Below are 27,433 nucleotides of genomic sequence, written 5' to 3'. Positions count from 1 at the left end.
TTAGATAACTCTATATTTTATAAAACTCTTCCGTGAAGGTTTCACTTAGATTCCTTGACTAAAATGTCAATCAATTAAATGTTTACCTTAAAAAAAAGTTTGGCTCCATAAAATGTGATATTGACACATCAGAACAGTGAAGAGAGGTCTACTAAGAGGAGTAAAAGTTATAATTCTAGTGCAAACTATGGTGAAATGTACCAAAAAACATAATAGTAATGTGATAGAGCTCTTCCCACCTAAGTTTGAGACTTCTCAACTGAAGTTCTTGCTGAATGCCAGACAGTGGGTAATTACAGTGACAATCAAAGTGATGTGTTCCTGTAAGTTATTGCTTAATAAGCATTGTGAGTCAATCAAAAGAGTTTATTGTAGTACAGAGAATTCTATTCACTGGACAAGACTGGACACACTGACAGATAGATCTGAAGATTATTATGAGTACCAATGACTAGAACTGACAGTTTTATACATCTGCTGGCCCAGTGTTTTAAAAAGTAAAACTGACATACAGAGATGGATGGAAACAAAGTTTGGGAACTACTTGCTAAATGTGTTGAATACATGGCCTTTTAATTACCCCCCCCCCCCTCCCCAGTCTAAATCATTTCATTTTAAAATACATTGTGTACAATTTGAAAATACCAAAAATTTTGAAACATTTTCTTAAACATATAACCCCTTGTAATTTATTTCAGGGTATTCTGCCCCTTGAAATTTCATTTATGAAAGTTGTAATTTTTTTTCTTAAAAAATCAAATTGAAATACATTAAATCTATTGCAACTTGCATCTAGACACTAAATGTACTCTAGCACAAGTGCTAGGGAAAATGTTCCATACTGTATGCCACAGAAATATGCTTCACTATTTTTCACAGTATTTGTTTTGTCCAGGAGTGTCTAAAGGGCCAAGCTAAGATAATGAAACTGAATTTAGGTAAAATACTTCTGACAATACAGATATAAAACAAATTCCTGTTCTTTTACACAGTTCTCAAGTCAAGCTTTATTTGTATTGCCCTGTGTCTAAACAGGACAGCATGGTGGAGCAGCAGTTAGCATTGCTGCCTCAGCAATGGGCCCCAATGGACCTGGGTACTATCTGCAGTGGAACAAGTAATTTAGTTTCCTCCCACAGTCTAAAGACATACTGGTACTGGTAGGTTAATTGGCTTTGGGGAAAATTGGCCCTGGTGTGAGTGTGTTTGCATTTGTGTCTGTGTGTTGTGTGCCCTGCCATGGAATGGCATCCCATCCAGGGTGTATCCTGCCTTGCCCCCAGTGCTTGATGGGATAGGCTCCAGCTCCCCCGCAACCTTGAAATGGATGAAGCGGTTAGAAATTGGATGGGTAGATGGATGGATGTTGCTAAACATATCACTTTCTAAACTTATACACTCCACTGTACTAGGTACTTCCCCATCTCCTTGCATAATGTTGCAAAGGTCTGGGATAGAAGTACAATCGTTTTGGGAAGGAATTAACTTAAAATACTTTTGTTATAAAGTTTGGGCCTATAAATGAAATCCAAACTTCCACTAGCTCCTGAGTATACAAAATAGAATAGGCTCCCTGTAGGTATTAAACTTGTGACTTGCTCACAATACACAGTATACTGATCATCAGGTTTAATCAAGCACTGCATGTGGCTGTGGGCAGGCCATACTAACATATCAGATATTAATACTTGCCACTAACTTAAGTCCATCTGACACATCTTGTTGCTTATAGTCTGTAAATTTGTCATTTTAACTTTGTTATTAATATAAGTGAATCTTGTGTATAAGTGTATATAAGTGTGTTTATCATATACAGTATATTTGAATTTTGTAAGAACAAATACAGAATCATCCTTTATTGTAATGTTGCAGTGGCATCTATGATGAGATGGTGCTAAAAGTAAGAGAACAGAACCTCAGTTCAAATTTATCAGGTGTTGCTAGGCTAGAGACCTACCAGTGTAATGCTTCTATAAGCTCAGGATTCATGAACCTCTGTGGCATCCTTCTGTTGCCTTTAAGCAATTTAAATATTTTGCACAAAAAAATATTTGCCTTTAATAGCGACAGGGAATCAATAGTGCAGAAAATTCACAAGGCAAGTATTCAACACTTTCTCATTTGCCACCTTACCATGGCAAACCTAATAGTCATCAGAAATGCACTGGGAAATTAGAGACCTAACTACTAAAGATAATTCATATAGATTGTAACAGTGTGAAAATATTAGATCAATCACATTCCTCTTAATTGCAAAAGTGCATGCAGTCAGTTGCCTGTTAGGTTATGTGTAAAAAAGACTGAGACACAACCAATTGTTGACTGGTTTGGCAAATAACCATATTAATCATGAAAGTCTGCCAAGATATTCCTCATCTATACTGTATATTTATAAGATTGTATTATTTTTATGTGCAGCCCTTCAATTATTTTTTTTCTTTTACTAACAATTATTTAAATATAATCATTATTTAAGGCACAGAAAATGTATTCTTTGGGTGACACGCAGTAAGATAAGGTGATATAAGTAAGGTAAGATGACATGCATCTTAATTTTTTTAATACAGCATGGGTATTTCATTCTTGCAAGCTTCATTCTTGCTCTTGAATCTTGTTCTGTTATGTTTTCACACTACCGATTTTCAACATTTATGCCATGTTAGCTATTCCCTTTGGTCATTATCTGTGTTTTGACTGGTTATCTTAGTCATTGAACAACCAATGAGCTATTTAAATGTCTAAACCAGAAGGAAAGACATAGGCAACTGCATTTGACACCAATAAAATAATTTCAAGCTTCTACTTCATTTTATAGCTAAGATGTATCAGTAGTTACAGCACTCCAGCTAACTACATCAGAAGGCACATTAAAAGGCGAACTTCTCCTGGTGAAATGTCTTTCTTGAGGATGAGACTGAAGTATACCTGTATCACTGAAAAGTGAAAGACGTGAACTCAACAGTTCTCATCTCCAGGAAGGCGAGTCAGCCTACAATAGGTCATTCAAAAACACTGTGACTAGAGAAACAGACAACACCCAAGGTCTATAAACATTTAATCAGAATTTTTTAATATGGACAAAAAAAAATGAAACGCTTTTTTTAAAGGGATGTTATTTGTTGTTCTCTACATGCTAATGTGCTATAAAACAAGATTAACACCTTCTCCGCACGATTCGAAGTTCATAACCCTGAACCAGCCACCTGGGCCACCTGGACCACTGACTTCACTGCCACCCCACCCCCCACACTATCCAAGCTAGATGTCTGGAAATCACTAAGTAGAGTTAACACACAAATAGCTGCTGGACCTGATAGTATCCCTGGGCTGGTACTTAGAACATGTGCCTGGCAGATACAGTAGCTGATGTCTGTACTGACATCTTCAACCTGTCCTTGGCCCAGGCTACTGTACCTAGCTGCTTCAAGACAACCACCATCGTGCTAGTACCAAAAAAATCAGCACCCACATGCCTAAACGACTATCCCCCTATTGCACTCACCCCCATTATAATGAAATGCTTTGAAAACTACTTATTCCACACATCAAAGCCAGCATTCCAAAAACACCTATCGCACAAACTGCTCCACGGAGGATGCAATCTCTATAGGTTTACACACCACACTAACCCACGTGGATCAAAGGATCAAAGGAACAAGAATGCTGTTCATTGACTTTAGCTCAGCATTTAACACCATCATACCCATAAAACTTGCTACCAAACTCAGGGCTCTAGGTCTAGATACCACCCTCTGTAGCTGGATCCTAGACTTCCTCACCAGCAGACCCCAGACTGTCAGGATTGGCAACCTCACCTCCAACACACTCACCCTTAACACCGGTGCCCCTCAAGGCTGTGTGCTCAGCCCACTCTTTATTCCCTGTTCACCCACGACTGTACTGATCACTGACAATGATGAGACTCCCTACAGGGAGGAGATAAAACAACTTGCAGACAGGTCCCGAACCAACAACCTATGTCTCAACATCAGCAAAACCAAAGAGCTGATCGTTGACTTCAAGAGACAAGGAAAAGTTCACTCCCCTATCTACATCGAAGGGTCTGCGGTGTTCACATCTCTAAGGACCTCACATGGGCACTCAACACCTCCAGTCTCATCAAGAAGGCACAACAGCGGCTGTACTTCCTGAGAAGGCTGAAGAAAATACGTCTGCATCCACAGATCCTCACCAACTTCTACAGATATACAGTACGGTGGAGAGCATACAGACCAGCTGCATCACAGTCTGGTATGGCAACTGCACCGCATTCGACCGCAAGGCACTGCAGCGGGTGGTCAAAACTGCCCAGCACATCATCAGCAGTGCCTTACCATTCATCCAGGAAATCTACAACACCAGACATTTAAAAAAATGCCACTAATATTATGTCTGACCCCACTCACCACAGTCATAACTTGCTTGTCCTCCTACCATCTGGCAGAAGGTTGCAGACGCTCCAGTCGCACACAACTAGACTCCAAAATAGCTTCTTCCCCAGAGCCATAAGGGTGGTGACGCCCCCACTCCCTCCCATCATACTATGATCTCTCCTCACTTCTTCCTGTACCTACAATGACTGTACTCCAACACCACTACATACAAGACAACTGAATGTAAACTGAAATTGTACTTACTGTACAACTGTACCAGTTGTAATATTTATTAATCACCGTATTATTTTTGCACTGTTCCCTGAATTATTTTTGCACTGTTTTGTCCTGTTGTATACCTTTCTCTGTTTGCGTATTTGCACATTTGTTTTATTACACTGTTAATTGTTATTGTGTTACTGTCTATTGTCTTATCTTCTGTTCTATTTATATACTGCACCTGAATGACTAATGAGAAACACTTTTCACTATACTATGCACCCGTGTAAGTATAATGACAAATAAAGTTTAATTGAATTGAATTGAATTGAATTCAAATCAGGTTCAGTGAGGGTTAGCATGTTATTCAAACATACTGTATAACAGAAAAAAACAGATCAAAACCTACAAGGTACTAGAAAAGCAAATCATCACAAAAAACTATAGTAGGAAAGTCTATAATAAACAGTAGCTGATTCAAAAATATTTTAGTTCATTTTGCTTGATTTTTCTAATGGTTGTACAGTATCTGCCACAGACTGACTTTGAAGGGGCTTTTGCAAAAGTGTTTTATCTTTCCTATTACCATGCACATATACACTATTGACTGTAGCTGTATATGAATAAAATGTGAATGGAATACGTCTTAGTGGCTTGGTATACATATAATGTGCTTGAAAATAGATTACAGCTAAAACTGAGCATGAAGGACTCCGTGTCTTAATTTATACAATTTATAATGTAATATTTTTTACACTATTTGTTCGTTTCAGTGTTATAGTTTCGTCGATTAGAGTGGTTTTGTTTTTTTATTGGGATAGTAGGTGCGCTCTAGCTTTGCCTTTGCGTAAAAAGGCAGGAGACAAATGGTCGAGTTCAGAGCGCAGGTTTCCCCAGCTGATGAGACTACAATGACTTAAGGCGTATTGCCCAGTCTTTCTCAATAAACCTTGAGATACCCAAGCGTGCTGATACTGACTGAGAATGAAGAATTCATTATTCTGACCGCTTTATTGTGTAACATCTTGCTAAAAATGTGCATCGATATCAATAGTGTACCACTGCTGGTAATATCTATATACGGAAGGCTCTTAACTACAAAAACACGCAAATCAATACCATTTAAAGAGAATCCTCTTTTTAAAATAAAAAAAAATATTTGCTTTTTTCTAACAGATAACATTCTAAATCAAACACGAAAGCTGAATGTTCGTCTGCAATTAAGACAAAAATAGTCATAGACAACTTTCAGGATGATTGATTGAAATACAATAATATCATTTAAACTTTTATGACACCTTTGAATTAGAACAATGTTTTAAAATTATCATACTATACAATTTACTTTATCACTAGTCACACATGAAAACATTATTCGGCATTAGACTGATAGGGTTAATAATAATTTCCAGATATGATGTATATTGCGCCTATATTTCAGTATTACCTGAAGAGAAAAAATAAAGTCTTTATACTTGTAAAAAAAAAACGGTTGCACATTTACAATTACTTTTTAATAATATATGATTGTTTTCATACCAAGTTAATTCATAAAAGCCTTATGTACCATTATGCTTCTTTATGTGAACATATTTTAAAATTGTTGTTAAATTCCTACATTTTCTAAGTGATTCCTGTTCCGATGTACAGTACAGCAAGCATGAACGAACAAGCAAGTGTCCCATTTTTACTGGTGTGTTCAACAGCCACAAAGAATTAAAGACCCACAAATGCGAAATTAAAGAAATCTGTCATGGAACTTACACATAGCTACATGTTATGTTCTTCCTCTTTCATTATGTCTTTTTATGTGATTTTAAAGGAAAAGTTTAAATCTGCACTTACATGCCAGATTGCAAAGAAGATCAGTGCAGCGCAGAGAACCAGCGAAAGCATGTAGCAAAAGGCAGCGAAAGTAAACATCATTCCGAAAATAAAATCTCTCTATATAAATAAGACTTCAAAGACAGGAAAAGTAAGTCTATGGTTTTACATCCACCAAAATCAATTCTCGCATCCTTCCTGTATGTTTGCAACAAATGGTGGAAATGACCACAACTGTTAATTCAAGTTTTTCCTTTCCGAGGCACGTATTTGAAGAGCTTTTTTTTCCTCAAAAGAAAATATTCCCAATATAAAACCTTGCCATTTTATAAAATCTTCAGGCAATCTCCGCAGCCTTAAAAGGAGTTTCTGAAGAGAAAATATGTATAACGCAGGTTCCACAAGGCAAAATCCAGGTAATTAACTGCTGAAGGATAAAATACTTTTAATTATCAATACATCCAAAAGGCAGTGGATGTAATAAAAACAAGCACACACATTCTGCTAAAAGAAAGCAAAAGTAATGTCACTGAGGAATTTAAATCAAGAGCTCCCCATATCTACAGTAAGTAGACGGCATCACGCCTAATAAGCTTTTTCCTCAATCCACATTTAACCCATCGCTCCACAATAGAGAAGGCGCAGGCAGTGCTTGCCAACAGGTACATTTAAAGGGCCAGTTCATAAAATGCATTTAAAGAGACATAAAATGAGACACTTACACAAGCATAACACAACAAGATGCATAGAACAATATTATATACAATACATATAATAACCAATATTTCCTAATTACAATATGGTCAGTTTCCACGATCGAAAATGGTCTTTATTTCAACAATTTATCACTTGAATGCCTAGTTTTGAAATGTTTAAAAAAACAGGACAATAACACTTACTGTATATCTCATCCTCTATCAACTGATTACTTAAACAGCGAAGCATTGTAATACACCTTGAAGACATTTTCAACGATTTTCCTGATGATCCTAATTCTTCTCCAAGTCTCCTTGTTCACCAGTGTTTGTGTGGCTGTGTTGAGGAAGAGGCCCAAGGGAAATCAAAATGTTCTGCTGATGATGAGTTGGGTAGCTGTGCGGTTCCAAATACACTTCTGCGGTCCCTCCTTAACTTCATAATTTAATTAATTAATTTATTATTATTCATTAGGAGTTTTCTCACCTTTTTTCCTTAAGAAGCTCTTAATTTGCGATCAATTTACTATGAGCAGAGGTGGTGATGACAATCTACCAATCTATACCACAAAGAGGCTTTCTTGAGAGGTCCAAATGTTTTACATTGGAGATTACACAGCTGAATATGGGACCATCTGAAACATGGAAAAATGTACTAATGTCATATCCACTTCAGTATTCTCAGGAAATCTGACCCCCCCCCCCCCCTCCCTCTGAAATGCAGTACAGATTTCCAGGAAATTGGATTGGATGCGACACCTGTCCGGGATGTTAGCAATTATAATCCTATATGACTTTTTAATATTTAAGAATAGAAATAGAAATATATTCTGATTTCTGTGCTTCCGAACTCAGCTGAAACAAAAAACAAAACACCCTGATAAATACAGTTGTAATACCAATTACAAATCCCATTCCTTTTTTTAAGATCTGGAAACAACTTTCAACATATTCCTCACATAGAAAAATGAAAGCAATTAGACTAGAAGTCAACCTGAACCAGAATTGGAGGACACTGAGAACCATTCCCCTAACACCTCAAGAAAAAACAAAACTGGAATTTGTAGGAAATATATTTTATTATAGTATGGGTAAGCTTATACAAACTCTTCAAACTATACCCTTGCTGTAGGGAAGTACTTATTTAATTAGGATTAACAACACTATTTACCAGACTTAACCTAAAATTACATGAAGCTGAGTACAGGCAATCTGGATTCTTGTCTTTATGCTTTCCTTATGACAGAAGGCTTTATGAAGTGCAGCTGCAGCAGAGGATGAGAACTGTAGAGTATTCTGATAGCTACAAGTTGAACTTGGATGTTGATTTCAAAGTGTGCTCTTTTAGGACTACTTATTATTGGCAACCCACTGAAGCTAAGCAGGTCTGAGCCTGGTCAGTACCTGGATGGGAGACCTCCTGGGAAAAACTAAGGTTGCTGCTGGAAGAGGTGTTAGTGGGGCCAGCAGGTGGCGCTCATCCTGCAGTCCATGTGGGTCCTAATGCCGCAGTATAGTGACGGGGACACTATACTGTAAACAGGCGCCGTCCTTCGGATGAGACGTAAAACTGAGGTCCAGACTCTCTGTGGTCATTAAAATTCCAGGGCGTTTATTGAAAAGAGTAGGGGTGTAACCCCGGCGTCCTGGACAAAACTTCCCATTGGCCCTTACCAATCATGGCCTCCTAATTATCCCCATCTATGAATTGGCTTCATTACTCTGCTCTCCTCCCCACTAATAGCTGATGTGTGGTGAGCGTTCTGGCGCACTATGGCTGCCGTCGCATCATCCAGGTGGATGCTGCACATTGATGGTGGTGGAGGGGTGTCCCCATTACCTGTAAAGCACTTTGAGAGGAGTGTCCAGAAAAGCGCTATATAAGTGTAAGCAATTATTATTATTATTATTATTATTATTATTATTATTATTATTATTATTATTATTAGGTCTCTGTAGGAAGGGCTAATGTCAAGCAGCTTGTGAATGTCCATAAACCTGTTTATTTTTTCTTAAGTGACTATATGGTGAACTTTCTGAGTGCTTTGACCTCTGACATAATTCAATGACTGTATCATGTACACAACATGATGCTGACCTAAAGCTGTGACACGGTCCTTGCTTGTGATATAGACTGTTCGACTTGTTTGTGATACTGCTTGTCTTAACATTAATAACCAAACCCACACATATTTTTCCTAAATGCTGTACAGTACATGACTCCTACTTTAACAAAAGTGAGTTGTATTACTACCTTATTACTTATTACTACTTAATTAATTTGCAAGTAGTACTTTCAGATAAATATTATAATAAAGGCTAGACAAAGGACTGATGCACAGTGTTTTAACACACATTGTATAACTTTCGCAGGTTATAATCTAATCTGTGAAACATCAAAAACTCCCCACAAGGACTGGACAATCTGATACTGTTTTATATAAAGTATACAGTGACTACAGAATTCATGTAATTTCTACAGTACAGTACATTTCTACTGTATGTAACTGGATGCAAGGTAACTAAGGTGAATATCAGAAAGTTCTCCTGCAATAAAGTGTTATATCAGATGGAATTCTATTTTATTTTCTATCATTAAAGCATAATGAAAATGTGCTAGTGCCACATTTGATATATCAAGTCATGTGGAAAGCACAATGAATTTGAATAAGGTCTCTATTCCATCAGCACACCTAGAAAATTATAATACCATAAATACATGAAATATTAAAAAATATCATTTCATATTTCATATTTTTAGACCACATGTCAAGTAAAATATAATCTGAAGTTTATCTCTGAATTAATTTTACTGACAGTGCAACATGGAAAGAATATTTAACTTGGAAGAGTATGCATCCTTCTTATGTACTGTCTTGGGGGGTGTCTCATGTCATATACAATCAAGCATGAGCATCTAATAGTCCTAACTGCAGGTATACACTCAAAGCATGAAACATTTTCATTACAAATAAATAATTGTAGACCTTACCAATACATCGTTAGAATATTTTTTCAATTAACAAAGTTATTAACATAATTTATACTCTCAGGCAATTTAAGTAGCTTTTTTTGTTGGAATTTGTAACATCAGAAGATATAGGAGTTTTTGTTAGTGTATGAATGCTGAAGCTATATGTTTGAGAAAATTACCCAATTAAAAGAATGCTTTTCAAAATCACATTGAAAAATATTCCAAGACAAAAATAGAACTTTTATTGAGGCACTTTTATTGGAGTTATACAAGCTTTATATTTCCCTACATCTGTAATGTGCTCTAGATACGGCAGGCTGGGACACCCAGACTGCCTTAGGCTTTTTAAGCACTTTGCTTACTATTGCTGACAAATACAGCTCATTACTTCTCAAATTACAATATTCTCACTGAAAACAGGTAAGCTTTGTGAATGATGAATGTTTTCAAAACCGATACTTGTGCACATTCTAGTTCTAATTCAAGCTTAAATTCACTTTCTGTGTGCATTTTCCCTCTACAGATAAACTGAAAATTTTAAATGTAAATGTTTCGGGCTTTCCTGAATCAACCTTTTTAACGCCAACTGTTAATGCATTAGTGTGCTGGCTATGCCCTCTTGTGGACAAATTCCAATGAAGCGCTTGAGTTGGTGATACTGAAATCAAACAGCACATCTTGCTGCTATGAAGATGTTGCTATGTAGTGCTAATCTACAGCATGAAACCCTGAATTTATGGTTCACACAGCAGTTACGAACATGAGACGTACTGTATGTCACTTCTCTTTAACAAAATTAACCGTGTTTTTTTAATCTCTTAATCTTCAATGACGGTCACCTCTGTGACATATTAAAATGGGTTATGTAACACAATATATTTATAATTACTACATATTTATGAGTAGCATTCTAGTGATGTTTATCTTATTTTTTTAAACGGAAACACAAATTTCACATTTTTCAAATGTCTAGCCATTACACTACAAAATATTAAGGTGCCAATACTAAATCCTACTTTTGCAAATTGTGAGAGATGCAGCTTCTGGTTTCTTTGGATATTTATTGGGGTTTGATATCTTTAATTCTATGTTCAATACATATTTTTCCATTTGTTTCTGTATACTGTATTAAAAATAATTTTAAGATGTTTTGATGCACACAAAATACTGGTAATCAAGAATTACATAACAGTTATGTTGCGTATTGAATGTTTAAAGTATCTTAGCTGTATTGTGGAAAGACTTAGCTATGGGATCAAGAGCCAATCAGAGTTAAAGTGCGTACTTTATGTAACGAAAATTGTTCTCTCTGTAGATACCATAGTCCTTCATGTGTATATCTTTCAATGTTTTGTGTTAGTTTTAAAATAAAGTATTATATACATATTATATTGCAATATAGATATAAACAGATTTTAAATGCAACATAAAAATAATATTCGTCTTACAGTTTATGTTGAGGAACTCGAAAACGGAATCATTTGTTTCTATAGATTTTTTAACGTGGCACAACAGAATCACTTCCGGCAAGATGGCTGCGTCCACGGAGATGACACATGGGAGCTCTGAGGAGAAATTTAATGGTATTATAATCATTAAAAGTTTTGTATGATAATATTTACACTTTTTTATGTTGATGTAGTCATTTTCAATATATAGGTACTGATTTTGTTTATCGTATTATTTAGCCTTTGTCAATACTTTCAAAGAAACATTCGTTTTGCCTGAGCTACTGTTTGCGCTCCTTTGTAGTTAGAATTAACAAATGACATAATTATTAAAAGATTAGAGTGCTTGCATTAAATGATTTTGAAATTATTGAGATAATTTTGAAATGATAAAATTAGCAACAAAAACAACATCTTTTAATGGATAATTAGGCGTTTCTACAGGTAACATAAAATGTAGTGTTATATACGTTGTTTACTTTTAATTATAAAAATCGAATTCGGAAATCAGCAATTGTTTTATTAGACTCCAGGATATATAAAAACGTGTGGGTTTGGTTATTCGTAAAAACAAATTGAAAATGTTTATTTTCCGGACAAACACTGCTTAAATTGGGAAGTGATCTTTACGATACAGTGTTAATAAACGAGGGATATTGTATTAAAATCACAAGATCATTTCGTATTCAATTAATGCAGAAAATATTATACTTTACAATTTTATTATGCTTTACCAAAAGCCTGCAGCTTTTAACATGCTTTAATTACAGTTTATTAGAAATGTATAGTTTTCCTGTCAGCGTTTAACAAAAAACTATGGGTAGTCTTACAGCTAAACTAAGGCACATTTCTTCCCAAGCGCTCCTATAGTTTCATAGTGTGGAGCTCACCATAAATCGTTGCTGTCACGCTCGGCAACAAAGGATTTTTTGTTGATAATAGATTGAAAGTATCGTCTTTGTGCAGTGTCGGATGTGGCTCAAACAAAAATAGAAAGTAGAAATATAAATGAATGCAATTACATCTCCTTAAAACCAGAACCCGCAGTACTTCTTGTCTGATTGTTTGATGTTTAAGTTTCTAGTTCCACAGATGGCAAGGCTGTTTTTATTTTGTGTTATACTGTATTTGACTGTTCTCAAGGCTGTGAATATTATAGGTATTTTAAAGAGTCTAAATAGGCATTGGTTCTTGTAACTAGGAATCTTAAAATCAGGCTAAACGTGATTACCCTACTTGTCCACAAATGAGTAATGAATAGTTTTTTAATATTTAGTTTTTACAGGATTATTTCTAGAAATGGCTTCCTTCCTGCCCACCTGCTACATAGACGATTATTGTGAAATGTTCTGGAAATTGCTGCTTGATAGACGTTTTCTCCCATCTCATTCATTGAACTCTGTAGCTCTTTTAAAATTGTTAGTTGTTGTTTTCTCCTTACCTTGAAATAAGTGCCTGAGCTAGGCAGTATCAAGGTAGTACGATGCACTTTCAGTTTAATGATGATTAAGTAGGTTGTGCACATTCAGATGCAGCCATTCAAAATGGGTGGGGTATTTCGCGGTATACCACGGTGGGCGTGTCGCATCAAAACGCAGTATCACGCGGTATATCGCGTCATTTGACGTCATGCTGGAAAGTATCCGGAATCACCTTGTAAAACCGCCAGGAGGAGCCAATAAAGCTTAACCTCTCATGTACAGCATTTGAGCTTTTAAATTTAAACTGTGTATTACAGCATGTTAATCATCAGTCACTAAAAAGCTGGTATATTTTATGAAAGCAAGATTGCTCAGTTGGACAAAAGTACACAACCTACCTTTATCAGAAATATTTATGCATCAAAGCCTTTACCGAAGATATTACTGATAGTATTAATGAATGACTTTGGACAAGCTGTAAACTCAAAGTATTACGCTGGTCCACATTCTTTCTAACTGTCATTTTAAACGAAAATACTTTTAGTTTTTTCTTTGACAAACAGGACGTTAGCTAGCCAATACGATAAAGGAATGATAAAGGAATAACTTTTTTTGCTAATTTCTTTAGCACATTTGTACAAGCACTTGGAATCTGTCCAAGCCCTACTTTGTCAGGCATTTTCTTTTACTGCAACGGACATAAAAACTCACTTGCTTTTAACAGAGCATTTCATAATTTCATAATTGATTTTTCATAAAATCAACGCTTTCTTTTCCGTATACCAGATATTATGGAACCACTTCAGAAGGGTGTCAGCCAGTCAGATTCCAGGAATCGGTACTTTAAAGAAAAAATACACACCGGTATTCCATTTCTCCCTAAACATTTTAAGCATCGAAGTCTTTGACTAACATGTGAAATAACGTGTAAAAAAGTGGTAGTTTTAAGCTTTTCTGCTAATATAATATGGAATCTCGTATCTAAAGAAATTAATAACGAAATGATTATATTCGTGTACTGCGACATTTCTTTGAAAAAATAGAATAGCAATATTATGGACAATTATTTGACTCTTATATTTCTCAATATCACAACATGATCGAATTTAAGTCATTTTAATATGAATAGTCACCTATGCGTTACAATATAAACATTTATATTGATTTAAATCACGTTTTGATTTAAATCGCAAACGCGTGTTTAAATATATGTGTTTTTTTATTCACAATCAGACAAATGCAACATAAATTTATATCTTTGTCTTCTAAGTATCTTAATAAACTTTCAGCATAGCTTTCTCCCCATTTAGATTTATTTTTCTTGGGATCAAACGTGGAAAGGTTAGATTGTAATCGTTTTTATTTTTTAAATACATTTTAGATAAGTGTAATCTATACTAAAAAGCTGTACACCACCTGCTATAAAGATACATATTGTAATACTTTCGGGCTCAGATAGGACGGACACAAGAACTCAGACTTGCGGAGTTAAATCTCAACAAAACAACAACAGATCTCAATATCTTGTACGAATTATTTGTTATACAAACCAAAAATAGCCTGGAAACTCTCTCACATTCCTCCAATTATCATAATCCCGCCCCTTATGCAAAACCAAACCCTCCTCCCATCCCAGTTTATCCTCTTTATCATAAACAAAATCCACCTCAATTTTCATTATAAAGCATTACACAAAATCAATACCTCAACAATGATAATTCACAAACAGCCAGAACATGTAACTCCACATTCCCAAATAGACCTCATTTCCATAGCCCCGCCCCTTATGCATAACCAACATCCCTCCCCTGTTCTCTCTCTCCGCTGGTGTTTGTAATCGTTTTTATTTTTAAATAAATTTTAGCAAAGTCATGTATTTTAAAAATCTTAAGATTTCTATATTTATGTCTTTATTTAGTGGTTTCATTAGTTACAAATGCTAAACTTTCTTGGAAAAATATATTTTATGTAAACCATGTTTGCTATGAATTAATTTAGGGCTAGAATATGTTCATTGTCTTCCAATGAAAGAAGGGTTCCTTTCGCCGTAATCGGGCTGACATTAGAAGCTTGCCACGCCCGGACTGTTACACCAATGCATTAGCATGTTAAAGCAATTTCATTGAGGAGCCTAGCTTTCTTAACTAGTAAGTACTGTACTTACTGGGTGGTTTTGGAGGGGGGGAAGTGTCTTTCACTGGAAATCTCGCCCCCTTCTACTTTGAAGATACCTGTGAAACCGGTTTAATTCGTCACAGCCAGCACTCCCGCAGAGAGGGGGGTTATACTTGCAGTGTATACAGTAGATGGGAAAGCCAGAGCCGACCTCTATGCCGCCCACGTGTTATGCTCTTCGTTAATGTCTAAGCCGGAACACATCATTATATCTCATTTTGTATTTCCATAAAAAAAAAGCCTAACACTATTGTTATTGTTTTTATCCTGTAAAGCGCTTTGAGGAGCCATATACAATAAAGTTCATTATTATTATTATTGTTAATTTGCTGGACAGAGAGGTGAACATTATTGCGCAGAAGACAAAGATAGCGATTTACGTTGCATTGTGCATTGTGCTGCTGTAATACAGTTTTAAATAATTAAAAGTCTAAACAGTATCGGCTTTATTTATAGGTTTTAAATAAAGGCAATTTAAACGCGATTTAAATCAATATAAATGTTTATATTGTAACGCATAGGTGACTATTCATTGTTATTAAAATGACTTAAATTTGATCATGTTGTGATATTTAGACATAAATTTGTTTGGTGCGGGGTGCGGAACCAGGGAACTATTTATATGGAAAATGGGCATTTCCAAGTGCTTTTACAATCGATGGAAATGTTCAAATAAATGTGCATTGGCTAGCTAATGTCCTCTCTTTGCTAGTTAGTGGCTGTGTTTCTGTGTTGGGTAGCAACAGGTGACTATGCTCTCAGGCGGAAGATGTAAACAGCTTAATTTTCGTGTTAAATATTTTTTTAAATTAAAATTCATTCTATACAGCAATTGCATATTTGGGTACAGTTTCATAAAACTTTCATGCTTAAAATGTTTAGGGAGAAATGGAAGACTGGTGTGTATTTTTTCTTTAAACTACCAAGACCAGCCATACACAGTACAGTTTACGTACATACAGTAATGTTTATGTTCCTAAATTAATATCCTTTATGACCTTCAGATGTATTATGCTCCTCTTCTTTTTATGCTCAGCTACTAAAATTTCCTTTAGTGGTAAAATTTCATATAAATATTCAATACTAAGCGGATTAAAATGTGCACAGTAAAGAGATTAAATGATTAAATCTTTCCACTACCAACCAATGCACCACGAGTGCCCCTGTCGGTCATTTTGGCCAGCCAATCACTTACTGCGGTGCCCTGCGGTGGCTTTCCCGTACCGCGGGTTTGTACCGTGCATTTTGAATGGCTGCATCTTTACATAGGCATATTCAGAGACTTATATTTTATATAGAGAGACATATATATTTTTATGGAACAAGTAAAAGGTTTACTCCATGCTAAAAAAAGGTTCCACAGCCGAAACGTTGTTTCCTTTCATCTCTGTTCAGCATGAAATAAACCTTTTACTTGTTCTTTTGCAGCCTGTGCATGCTGACGCAGCAACTTGAACTACTTCAGCCTATATATTTTTATAGCATTTTCATGCTTTCAATAATTTTATCCCTGATCTGCTTTGAAAGCTCCTTAGTCTTTATGGTTAAGTCTTTGCTTAAAATTCATTATTTAACTGAGGAACCTCACAAGAGAAATGTATTTTTCTTTCTGAAACCTTGTGAACCACTATTAATGCCCACAGACAGAGGTCATTCAACTCATTGTGTGGCTATTTAATGTCATTCTGTGGGCCTTAATTAATCCATGTATGGCACCTTTTTGTTTTATATAAATTATTAAAAAATTAAAATTGTGTATTATTGTGGAGATCAACCTTAATCTTAGAATGCTGAACATGAAGCTGCAGTTCTTTTCTTTGTTTTTAACTTGCACAGTAAGAAGAGACAAATTGGGAATATCATGGAAAATGGGACAATGAAGACATAATTTTTTTCCTACCAGTTCCTGACATATATATTTGTTTCTGTTTCTGGTGTCCTATTTCATTTAGTTTCTGAAGCAGTACGGCTGCTTGAGATGATCTCGTTTGATGTGTTAATAATTTGATTTGCAGCTGCTGAAAATGAGGACAGCTATGGTTCCAGTGAAGGAGAAGCAGATGGAGGCAGTCTCAGTGGTGAAGGCTCTGTGGGAGGTGAAAGCGAAGATGAGGTGGAAGAGTCTGGAAACCCCAATGCTGGCTGGGCCGAGGCCATGGCCAAAGTCTTGCACAAGACAACGCCGGAGAACAAACCAACAATACTCACCAAGAATAAAAAGTTAGAAAAAATGAAAGAGAAGGAAAAACAGGAGAAGTTAGAACGGAAAAAAGAGGTATGATCTTGGTGACTCTTACTTCCCATGTTAAATGCTATGATCAGAATGCGTAACATAGCTAGTGTACAGTTAGTTTTGTCTTTTTTGTGCAGTTTTATCTTTCATTTTTTAATTTCTTTGAATGGTTCATGAGCTTCAATTGAATATTTTCTTGTAAAAGAAAAGGGTTTGTTCTTGATAAAATCAAAGTTCAAGAAAACCAAGGTGTAATAATTCTCTATATTTTAGCTCTGTCAGAGATTTAAATTAAGAAGCATGGCATAATCACAGAGCACCTGCTTCTATAATGAACTGCCGTCCAGAATAATGGCAGAAATCATATGATAAGTCAAAAACTGTTTCCAATTGTTCTTCACTCTTTTTTTTGCTGTTTACACAGGCAGAAGGAGGCCTTAAATTTGATTATGACTTCTTTTATGGAAGCAGACTTATGTCTGCAGCCAGCTGATTTTTAAGACAATGTTTGAGAACTAACCAGGAAGTAATGCATGTAATGCTGTACCTATAGTGTTCTTATTCTGAATACATGACAGCAGTGACTTAGCCTACTGTACTTGAGTAAGATGGAAGCAAACATGCAGTTTAATACATTCTGTAACTGCAAACATTAATGTTTGTAGAACTTGGATGTTCCTGTGAATTAAAAAAAAAAACAGAAGTATTGTAATATTGCTTTTAGTTTTCTAATGATACTCTCATGTAAGTATAAAGATAGGAAAACAAGTAAAATGCAGCTGATTAAAAAATACAATATATAAGGATGCATTGGTTTGGGTTTCTATAAGAAATCAGCACTGTCTGAGGAGCTGTGCAGCTTGGGGCTGGTGGCGGCCTGAAAGTGCTCCAATCCCATCAGGGGAGGAGCTGTACAAATCCCACAACCAGCACAGCACATCACTACAGCTAGTAAAACAATAGCTATAGATTCTATTTCTCAGTGAATTATCGCTTTTGGGTCTACATGGACAACTCTTCTTGATTTTGTACAGCACAGTATGAGCCTTTTTGTAATTTAGTTTGAAAGATGTGTTTTGAGTTCAGGCTTGTTCTTTCAGCTTGATAAGAAGAAGGCTTGGGAGATGATGTGCAGGGTAAAACCAGATGTTGTTAGAGACAGAGAGACGGAGAGGAACCTTCAGAGAATTGCCACAAGGTATCATTTTCTTTTCTCCATCATTGTCTATGAAAATACCCTTGACTGCTTTATTTATAAAATATTGTTGTTTACTTTAAAAATAGGAATATATTTTTCCCCGTTATAAAAAAAACTGTAGATTTTAGCTTTTTAATGCTGTTTGTATCTGAAACCTAGATTATTGAGAGTCCTGATCACTGGAGTTCAGAAACTGATTATTAATATTTGATGCATTCGGTGAAGTTCATTGATAACAATCATATGCATATTGTCAGTACCAACGCAGAAGGTAAATTCTAATACCCTGCTGTTTTTTAAAGTCACACTTTTTCTGTAAGCTAAATGAGAGAATTTGTCACTGCCAGAGATATGATATAGGTGCACTGCCTGTTTTCTTAACATAAAGATGCATGTCTAACTGGATTCTACTGCACAGTGAACGTTAATATTTGTTTAACATGTACCTCTGCTGACAAAACTACATTTGAGAATTTGACTGCCTGTTTCTGCATTCGCATTGCAGTGTTTAGGATGTTCTGTTACAATATTAAGTTTTCGGCTTTGTTCTTTTTTCCCCTCTCTCAGGGGAGTAGTCCAGCTTTTCAACGCTGTTCGGAAGCACCAGAAGAATATGGATGAGAAAGTGAAGGAGGCTGGGGGTTCAGAGAGGAAGCGGGCAAAGCTGTTGTCTTCAGTTTCTAAGAAAGACTTCATTAACGTTCTTCGAGGGACTGAAACAGGGACATCACAAACAGTCTCAAAATTAGAGAAGAGCAAAAAGGTAGGTCTATGTTCAGAACTTAAGTGCTATATGCATCCTAGAATTAATAAGCTTGTGTTTGAAGCAAAATGTATTTCTGTCCTTTTTATCACTATATAGAAGATCTTCTAATTTTTTCAAACTGACTTTGAAAAACTTTGAAAAGAGTGATATATAAGTCTTAAGTTCAGCGTGTACATATGACACACAATTCAGTTGCCATATAGATGAATTATTTCAGTCTAGTCAGTGCTGAATAAAATCTGTGCCTTTAAAAATGTGATGAACAAATACATTGAAATCCCAAAGGATAGCCCAAGAACAATATATTATATATAGGGGCTAAAGTACCTAGTCTTGTAGGACCTATTAATGTATTTGAATGCTTGTTTTCATGTACCCTTATATTTAATCAGTGAAGAAGGTAAAATGTTGTTTGAAATGTCCTGTAACACTTTCATCCAAGTTGTTTGGTTGCCACCCAAAGCTCATTTGACACTGTATGGCCTCAATAGGTTCATTTTGTGACTTTGTGAAAAGTAATCTTTATTCTCTAAATATGTTGTCATTGCATAGTGTATGTGTTTGGGGTCATTGTTATGTTAATAGATGAATTCTTGTTTATAAGATGGGTTCTTGATGGAATGGCATGGTAGATCATGACCTGCCTCCTATCTGCTGGCAAACACCTTTGACTGGCAATCAAATTACCTTTGGTTTTATACATGGTCCTGACACTTCTGACTCCTGAAAACATCTCATGTATATTAATTGGTTTGCTGTTGTGCAATGACTATTATACTGCTCTCCAGTCTTGCTTTTAACAAACTTGTTGATTATCATCAAATCACTCAAACCTGGATTAATCTGTGAAAGAGTACTTTTTTCCAAATGTGATCATCCCACTGTTTAATTTCAATGATGGTGTTTTGGATTCCTCCATTAAGCAAAGGTTTCTGGATAGCTACACAGCATAGAGTGAGCTTTGTGCTAGCTAAACAGGATGTTACCATTCCTGAAGAAGTGTTAATGGCTTGTGACATATCTGGAAAGTGGGTGCCGTCACAGGATATTTGAATAGGTGGATCTCAGGGAAAAGAGACTGAGAAACACACAGACACAGGAAAGAGAGAATTTTTTTTTCCTGGCAAAAAAAGAGCATAAGAAAAGTCCAGAAACTGTAGCTATCTAATTTAACCATGTTGAGATATTGAATATGTCAAAATACATTCTCTTCTTCTTAGTTTATTAGCCTTGCTATAAATGAAATACAGGATATTAGCTGTATCCAACAGTTACTGGTATTTATCAGCCGCAAATGCTGATCTTGACATGACAGAAGGATTTAGACATGTTTTCCCTGCAAAACAGAAAACCAGGACAGGAAATTAAAATAGCTGTATTGCATACCTTGAAGATGTTTGACATCCTTGACTGAAAGAAACTCTGAAAACAGATAAGAATATCATTTTTGTACCATTGCATTAGCATCTGAATGCATTATATACGAGGTTCCATTGTCTCAGTGATTTGAAGTTTGAGTAGTTGAATTGATGAATTATGTCAGGGCTAGAAACCTACCAGCAACTTTGGCTTTTGTGTGAGGTATTTGACACCTATTACGAGAATTTGCTTTTTCACACAGAGATAAGATGGATTTTGTGTGGGCGCATGCTAACACATTTTGTGTGTTTTTGATCACTCAAACTTTTCATTGTTTGGTGTGATTAAACCAATTATTAGCCATTCTCGGGCATCTTAGACTGGTTGCTCTCTGTTGCATTTTTTACGCAATGTCACAAATTATCAAATTTGATCAAATAATTTTGATTATTTACAACCAAAAGTATTTAATAGGTTAATATGATCTTTTTAGTTTTGTTACATTATTATTTTAAATTCTGATTTCAAAGAGGATCCAGCTTGCTAAATTAGGATATATACAGTGAGTCTTCAAAATGAATGGAAAATCTACAGATTGGACTCATCATGGGGATTGTGCTAATCAGTTAAAGCATATAGCAGAATATTTTGGTAAAACAGTATGGTTTTTAAATGGTCACCAGGTTTATTCCAATTGAATATTTTAAAATTACATTCATACAGTATGGTGACAATGTAAACAAATGTGGGCTTTATTTTTAGTTACTGATAAATGAATACAAAAAAAACTTAAAAGCCTGGATAAAGCTGTCAGAAAATGGATGGTTGGATAGATTTCTGCATTTCTGGGAATTGGTAGAAGGAATTTTAATTTTCTTATCATTTGAATTGGGATGCTGATTATTGCAGTTGGGAAAATCTAATATGATTAGAACATTTTAACTAATTTTAACTACAATAATAGTGATTTATTTCATTTGGTGTTAGAATTTTAGTTATCAATCTAAGAACCTACATATGTTCAGAGGGATCAGAGTTAAAATCAGACTACAGAGCTTCAATAAAAACGTAACTGCTTTGCTTTATTGATATATTTTTACTTTAATAACACTGTATTATTTCAGGACATACAAACAATACCCTAACAGATCTGTATTTCTGTTAAAATAATTAATTAAGAATATTTGGCATCAGTCTGGTTGGCTTGAATGTCTCCTAAAGAAATCCTACTCTGATCTCCTAAAGACATCATATGAAAAAAAATGGAAGATTCAGATCTCTATATTCTTTGGTTTTAGAGAATAACACATTTTGAAATTCCTTAAGTTATGTATTGCAACATGGTGGCCAAACCACATTATCTATCATTCATTTAATTCTGGTGCTAGTGCTGTGGACCTTTATAATCTTGTCAGGTTTTGTTCTTTGTTTTGAGTTTTCATCCAAGGTTTGGATTTCACAGGATTTTGAAAGTGACCGTGTAAGAAACAAAAAGTACAACTAGAACCTCAGTAATAGCAGTAGGGCAACAACAACACATTCATAAGAAAATATGAACAAAGTATTCTTATATTAATATAATCAATATTATATTAATATAATATAATTAAAAATTGTTGGAATAGTTCAAGTCACACATTGAGTAAAACTTCATGTTTATCAGGCTTAAACCAGAGCTGGAATGTAGTGCCATAACATTAATGCTCTCCATGAGACACAGACAGGGAGACAAGCTTGGGGTCAGAGCGCAGGGTCAGTCATTTATAAAGCACCTGGAGCAGTTGGGGTTAAGGGCCTTGCTCAGGGGCCCAACAGAGTAGGATTCCTCTGCCAGCCGCGGGATTTGAACCGGCATCCTTCCGGCCACAGGCACAGATCCTTAGCCACAGTGCCACCTCTGCAGCATGCTGCAGTGTTATTTTTATAAGCAGGATATGACATTTTTTTGGTTTTGCCAATGCAGCTGCATTACTATGCAAGCAGCTTATTCTTTTCTTATCATTTTTTGTGACTTTGGTCCTGTAAAGCTTTCTAAAAAGCATGGGAAGAACATTACGAATGTTGGTTTAAATTCTGAAAATGTTTTAAGACGTCACAGTGAATTTACTTCCTGCCAGAATCTTAAATGTGGATTATCAATCGATGGAATGTCTCTTATAAATAGCATTTCCATTTTATGTTTGGTCAAATCATCAAAAAAACATATTGTAGAAGTGATTTCTAAGATAATCTCTGAAATTCCCTTATTGGCATTTCAGCACTTGTATATACCCTGAAACAAATTTCACTGCCTACACATGTCCACAAGGTTGCGCTGTTGTATGTAAGATGATCCTCTGGAAGCTGATGTTTTAAGATAATGGTTTGGGAACCATTAACTTTTTGAGATTCTTCCTGATGATTAATAGAGGATGTCACTCATTTCTTACCTTTTTGCCGCAACAAAAAACATATCCAGCTGTGATCTGTGTACCAGATTTTTCAAGGCAGTGTAGGATCAATGATCCGAAAGGAAGAAATATAGGTAATTGTTTAATATAACTCCAATAAAGAACAAGTTAAGGTTAATTCCATACTGAAAAGTAGAAAAAAGAAACATAACATTGTTTCTTCAACACGGCTTCTTTAGGAGTGGTTATGTCAAAGGTTAAGACAAAATGATGCGTTTACTTAAAAAACAGTAAACCTCAAACATCAAAGTTGCATGAATTAATTTAAAACAGAGATATCACTACTTTCAGTAAGTAAATGTATTTTTATTTTGTTTTAATTAGTTCACTGTTAATTATTCAAGATACAGACAATTATTTTTAGTTTAGATTGTTTTATATTTGCAGTTACAAGGGAAATGTTATATTTTGTATCTTGTGCTGTGTTTTAAAACACAATAAAATATAATTATTTTGGTATTTGTTCAGGATCTATATACATGATTGATTAGCATGTCAGTTTTTTAGAAATGTTTTAGTTCAGATATTATTTGGAAGAATAATTAAATTGATAAATATCCTGATAAAAGGAAATAAGATTTTAACAGTTTGTACCGTTTTGTACAAGGATATCAACACAACAGCTTTTTGTTCTGGGTTTTAACAGTTTGAGAAAGTTTTCATAATGAAATATGAGGTGATTTTAAAAAAGGAATGTGTGCTTTGTGTGATTAATTTTAATTTTAAAATAAGATGTTGGCACAGTAGTATTTCTGTGAGCAGATCTTTCTTTCTTCAGGATAGCTTAAATGAATATGACAAGTTTTTAAAAATGAAAAAGTTAAAAGTACAACTAGTATATCCATTCTTGTTACCTTTTACCTAACAACCACTTCATGTTTTCTCCAAATGCAATCAAGCAGTAATTATTTCATATCTTGATTAAATCATAGTGTTTATGTTTGAATGTTTTTGGACAGCTACAATGTTAACTGTGATAGTGCATTTGCCAAATTTACTTGACCTGCCATGTGGAACGATGTGCGTGGATCTGTTTTTTTAGTTGTACACCAGTCAGATTGTGTGATTTCTTACTTTTGTTTAAAATCTAACACTGTATTAAATACAGCATTGCTACTGATCCTTGTGTTAATGTGGAGGTACTGTATTGGTACTCAGCATAAAAAGTGTTGACATTAATGTACTTAGCCTAAAAATAGGCAGTGTGGAGGCTTTGGATTCTGGATTGGAGGGTCATGGGCTCAAATCCCAGGTGGGATACTTCTCTCAAATTACAATAGGACCTGGTATATTACAGTGCTGTAACAGTAAACATCTTTAACTTTAAATTATTATTCCCATTAAATGAGAAATGTAATGCGTAATACTAACACTTTATCATGTCACAGGATGTTAGCATTTGGAACTAGAATAAAAATACTTATTTGCAGGACAAATTGTTATCTTGCAAGTATTTTGTTGTTGCTTTCTTATAATTTCTCATTTCTCATATTACATATATATATAAAGTTGACAGCAGTATAGCGATACATTCTAGCAGTGTAGCCTTACCGGGAAATTGTTCTTCAAATGTTAAAACTCTTGTGTGTTCTGTAGATGGATCTTTTATTAAATGTGGTAGATGTTCAGATGAGATAAATTGTTACTTTTTCATTGCCGAGAGTTGTATCTAACCCAACACAGTATATCTTCCAGTCACCACCTTCTTTCCTGCAAGTATGGAGGTGGCAGCTTTGTCCTCATCAACAGGGACTGGGAATCTGTCAAGATTCACTGGGAAATGGAAACAAATACAGGCAATCTGGGAGAAAAGCCTGCTCCAGCCTTTCCTCCAAGATTTGTCTGAATTTCTAAAATGAAATTTTATCTTGAATGAAGAATGTAAATGTCCTTGAGTGGCCAAGTCAGAGTCCTGACTTGAATCCAGTTTATTATATGTGTCATCAACAATCCTGAGCATTTTTGCACAATGCAGGGATATTGCACCAGCCTGCTGTTGGTCAAGACTTATCCAAAATACCTCGCTGCTGTAATTGAAGCCAGGGGAGCAAGTATTGACTCACAGGGGTATATTCTTATACAATCAATAAATCTGTTTTTTATTTTGCTTTTTTTTGCTGACATTTAACTTCTTTCACTTATTAAGGTATGCAGTTTAAATAGTCATATTTGGCTTTAAAAACATGTATGCACCATTTTTATTTAATCAAAATGGCACTTCTTTCTCAAGGGGAGAGTTACTTTGCAATTTTTAGTGTTTATACCTACAACATTCACGTGTCTTTACTGATTTTACATGCAAGATTACATGCAAGGAGCCAGACGTTCATTTTAATCCTGTTTAAAATATAGTTGATGTTTAGGTAAATTGGGTGGGAGTGGAGCAATATTACCTGCAGGATAGATATATAAAGATGCTGAACTGTATTTAGTTCTATGTTTTCTTTGCTGATGTTGCAAGCCATTGGTTATTTAAATATTTGTCCAAGGGGATACACATATTAAACTAGAAATGCCCTTTTCATACACAGTCTGTGTACTTTCAATGGATGGCATTGTTGCAACTCTGTCTTAAACAGAGTTCTAAGAACGTGCTGCTGTGATAGCATCGAAATGTGCTGTAGCTCACATTTATACTATAGTAGACATGGTCACTTTGCCATAAGTATCTACTATAGTATAAATGTTGCAATAAATATTGATGACAAAATGCCGTCAAAAGTAATAGCTTTTCAATTGTTTAAATATTGAAATGTGCTAATGTCTTAATTTAAAGTAAAATGTAAAACGTTTTTTAAATGTATCTTTTATAGAGTGGCATAAAAACAGAAGACAAGCCATCTTGGAGTATATTGCGTGACGATTTCATGATGGGTGCAGCCATGAAGGACTGGGATAAAGAGAGTGAGGAAGAGAACTGAAGGCTTGAAAGGATCATCATGACAGTGACTCGAACTGCTTTTACATTTTTTGCCTACGAAATTGTCAAGGAGCACGGTTTTCCTTCTTTTGTGTATATGCCACATTCTTGGAATATTTTGAAGGTTTCATTTCATAAGGACTTCACAATGATTTAAGACTAAGACCTCTAACTTGGCAAATACAAACTCTTCTGGTTAGGTTTACCAGGTTCTGCCAAGTCAAAATTCTAGAGAGAAACACTCTTTCTCTCCATTTGTTTTCTTTCTAGAGAACCTTTACATGGATTGTCCACATGGGAATTTGTTAATGCCCAGGAGATAGTGTAAGATAGTGATTTTCTTTCTCTAAATGACAGCAAGATTCCAGCTCACTGTTTAACGGTATATAAGTTACTTGACAATAATATGCAACAGTTTTATTTTGTGTTTAATGTTTTTGTCTTACGGTACCTATTTTAGAACCATGTAACTTAGTTGTTTTGATTTTGGCTGCTGTAGATGTAATTAACATTTTTGCCCGGGATTTTTTCACTATTATTTTTACAGCTCAAAGTTGTAATACATTTACCATTAAACAGTGATAATGGCATTTTCAGATTTTTCTACTTCTTACTTACTGATCTACTTTTTAGTAGCTGTTACAGTGTCATCCACTAGCATGTCTGCCTGTTATGTGACTCCTGTGTAACTTACCTTACCCCTGCAATCTTGCTGTTTCGAGCTGAGTAAAACAGTTTTGGTGAACATAACTCAATTTCAAATCACAGTCTGGCAAGTTTAATGAAACAATGCATATTGACAATATACAAGGTATCTTTTTTCTTCTTACTCAGCTTCAAGGAAACTTTTGTTTTTCCAGAATGAGCTATCTGAGTTACAATCTGAGTTGCATGGCATGATGTGCAGTCTTAGTTACCTGCTGATGAGCACTATCATTTATATGCAGGCTCTAAAAGAAAAGGCTATGATTTAAAAAACAAAAAGATTGTCCCTGCAGGCATTGTACTTTTTCCAGCTTAACTGTACACCTGTGTAACTTGAAATAGTAATGCTTTTAATTTTTTTTTATAAGGCAATGAATTGGTAGTTAAACCAATTAATTCACCAAATGTGAGTCTTAATTAAGCTATGCTGACCCGTTGATTTTTTCAGGACTTTGTTTTATGTAATAAAAAAGAGTAATATCCCTTCAAATAAAATACCTGTTGTTACTATACAGGGTGAATTAATTGTGCAAAGTATGGTAATTCATGAAAAAACAGTAACATTTGTTTGTTATTACTGTACAGTTGTCTGTATTTGCATTCAGTCAGAATTCTTTTAAGTCCACAATTGTATATAAGAATTCCAATTTCTCATGGTTTGGCCCACATTTTA

The 27,433-nt window shown here is 35.1% G+C and overlaps 2 protein-coding genes across 6 annotated transcripts in view; one reads left to right on the top strand and one right to left on the bottom strand.

Moving 5' to 3' along the window:
- The window catches only part of cnih3 (cornichon family AMPA receptor auxiliary protein 3), a 56,439-nt gene extending 43,113 nt beyond the window's left edge, over positions 1-13,326 (bottom strand). For 2 of the 5 annotated variants that reach the window (XM_088624872.1, XM_088624873.1), the window contains exon 1: positions 6,438-7,789. In XM_088624872.1, coding sequence (XP_088480998.1) covers positions 6,438-6,518 — 81 coding nt within the window. In that variant the 5' untranslated portion in view covers positions 6,519-7,789. Of the gene's footprint in view, positions 1-6,437; positions 7,790-12,974 lie in introns of those variants that run through there. The other 3 variants (XM_088624871.1, XM_088624869.1, XM_088624870.1) reach the window with 3 other exon arrangements.
- On the top strand, positions 11,584-27,285 carry rrp15 (ribosomal RNA processing 15 homolog). Its single transcript, XM_088624868.1, has 5 exons — positions 11,584-11,668; positions 17,145-17,404; positions 18,463-18,560; positions 19,128-19,323; positions 25,949-27,285. The coding sequence occupies exons 1-5, from the start codon at positions 11,617-11,619 to the stop codon at positions 26,054-26,056; spliced, it is 714 nt and encodes a 237-aa protein (XP_088480994.1). The 5' UTR covers positions 11,584-11,616; the 3' UTR covers positions 26,057-27,285.
- Positions 27,286-27,433: the final 148 nt, after the last annotated feature.

This window comes from Lepisosteus platostomus, chromosome 3, assembly GCF_059453375.1.
Source record: "Lepisosteus platostomus isolate fLepPlt1 chromosome 3, fLepPlt1.hap1, whole genome shotgun sequence".
Taxonomy (NCBI): domain Eukaryota; kingdom Metazoa; phylum Chordata; class Actinopteri; order Semionotiformes; family Lepisosteidae; genus Lepisosteus; species Lepisosteus platostomus.
This window is presented reverse-complemented; position numbering and strand designations above follow the sequence as displayed.

Coding starts and splice junctions, on each gene's coding strand:
- rrp15 (XM_088624868.1), top strand. CDS start 11,617: ATGGCTGCGTCCACGGAGATGACACATGGGAGCTCTGAGGAGAAATTT. Junction 17,405..18,462: donor AGTTAGAACGGAAAAAAGAG/GTATGATCTTGG, acceptor TTGTTCTTTCAG/CTTGATAAGAAGAAGGCTTG. Junction 19,324..25,948: donor AATTAGAGAAGAGCAAAAAG/GTAGGTCTATGT, acceptor TATCTTTTATAG/AGTGGCATAAAAACAGAAGA.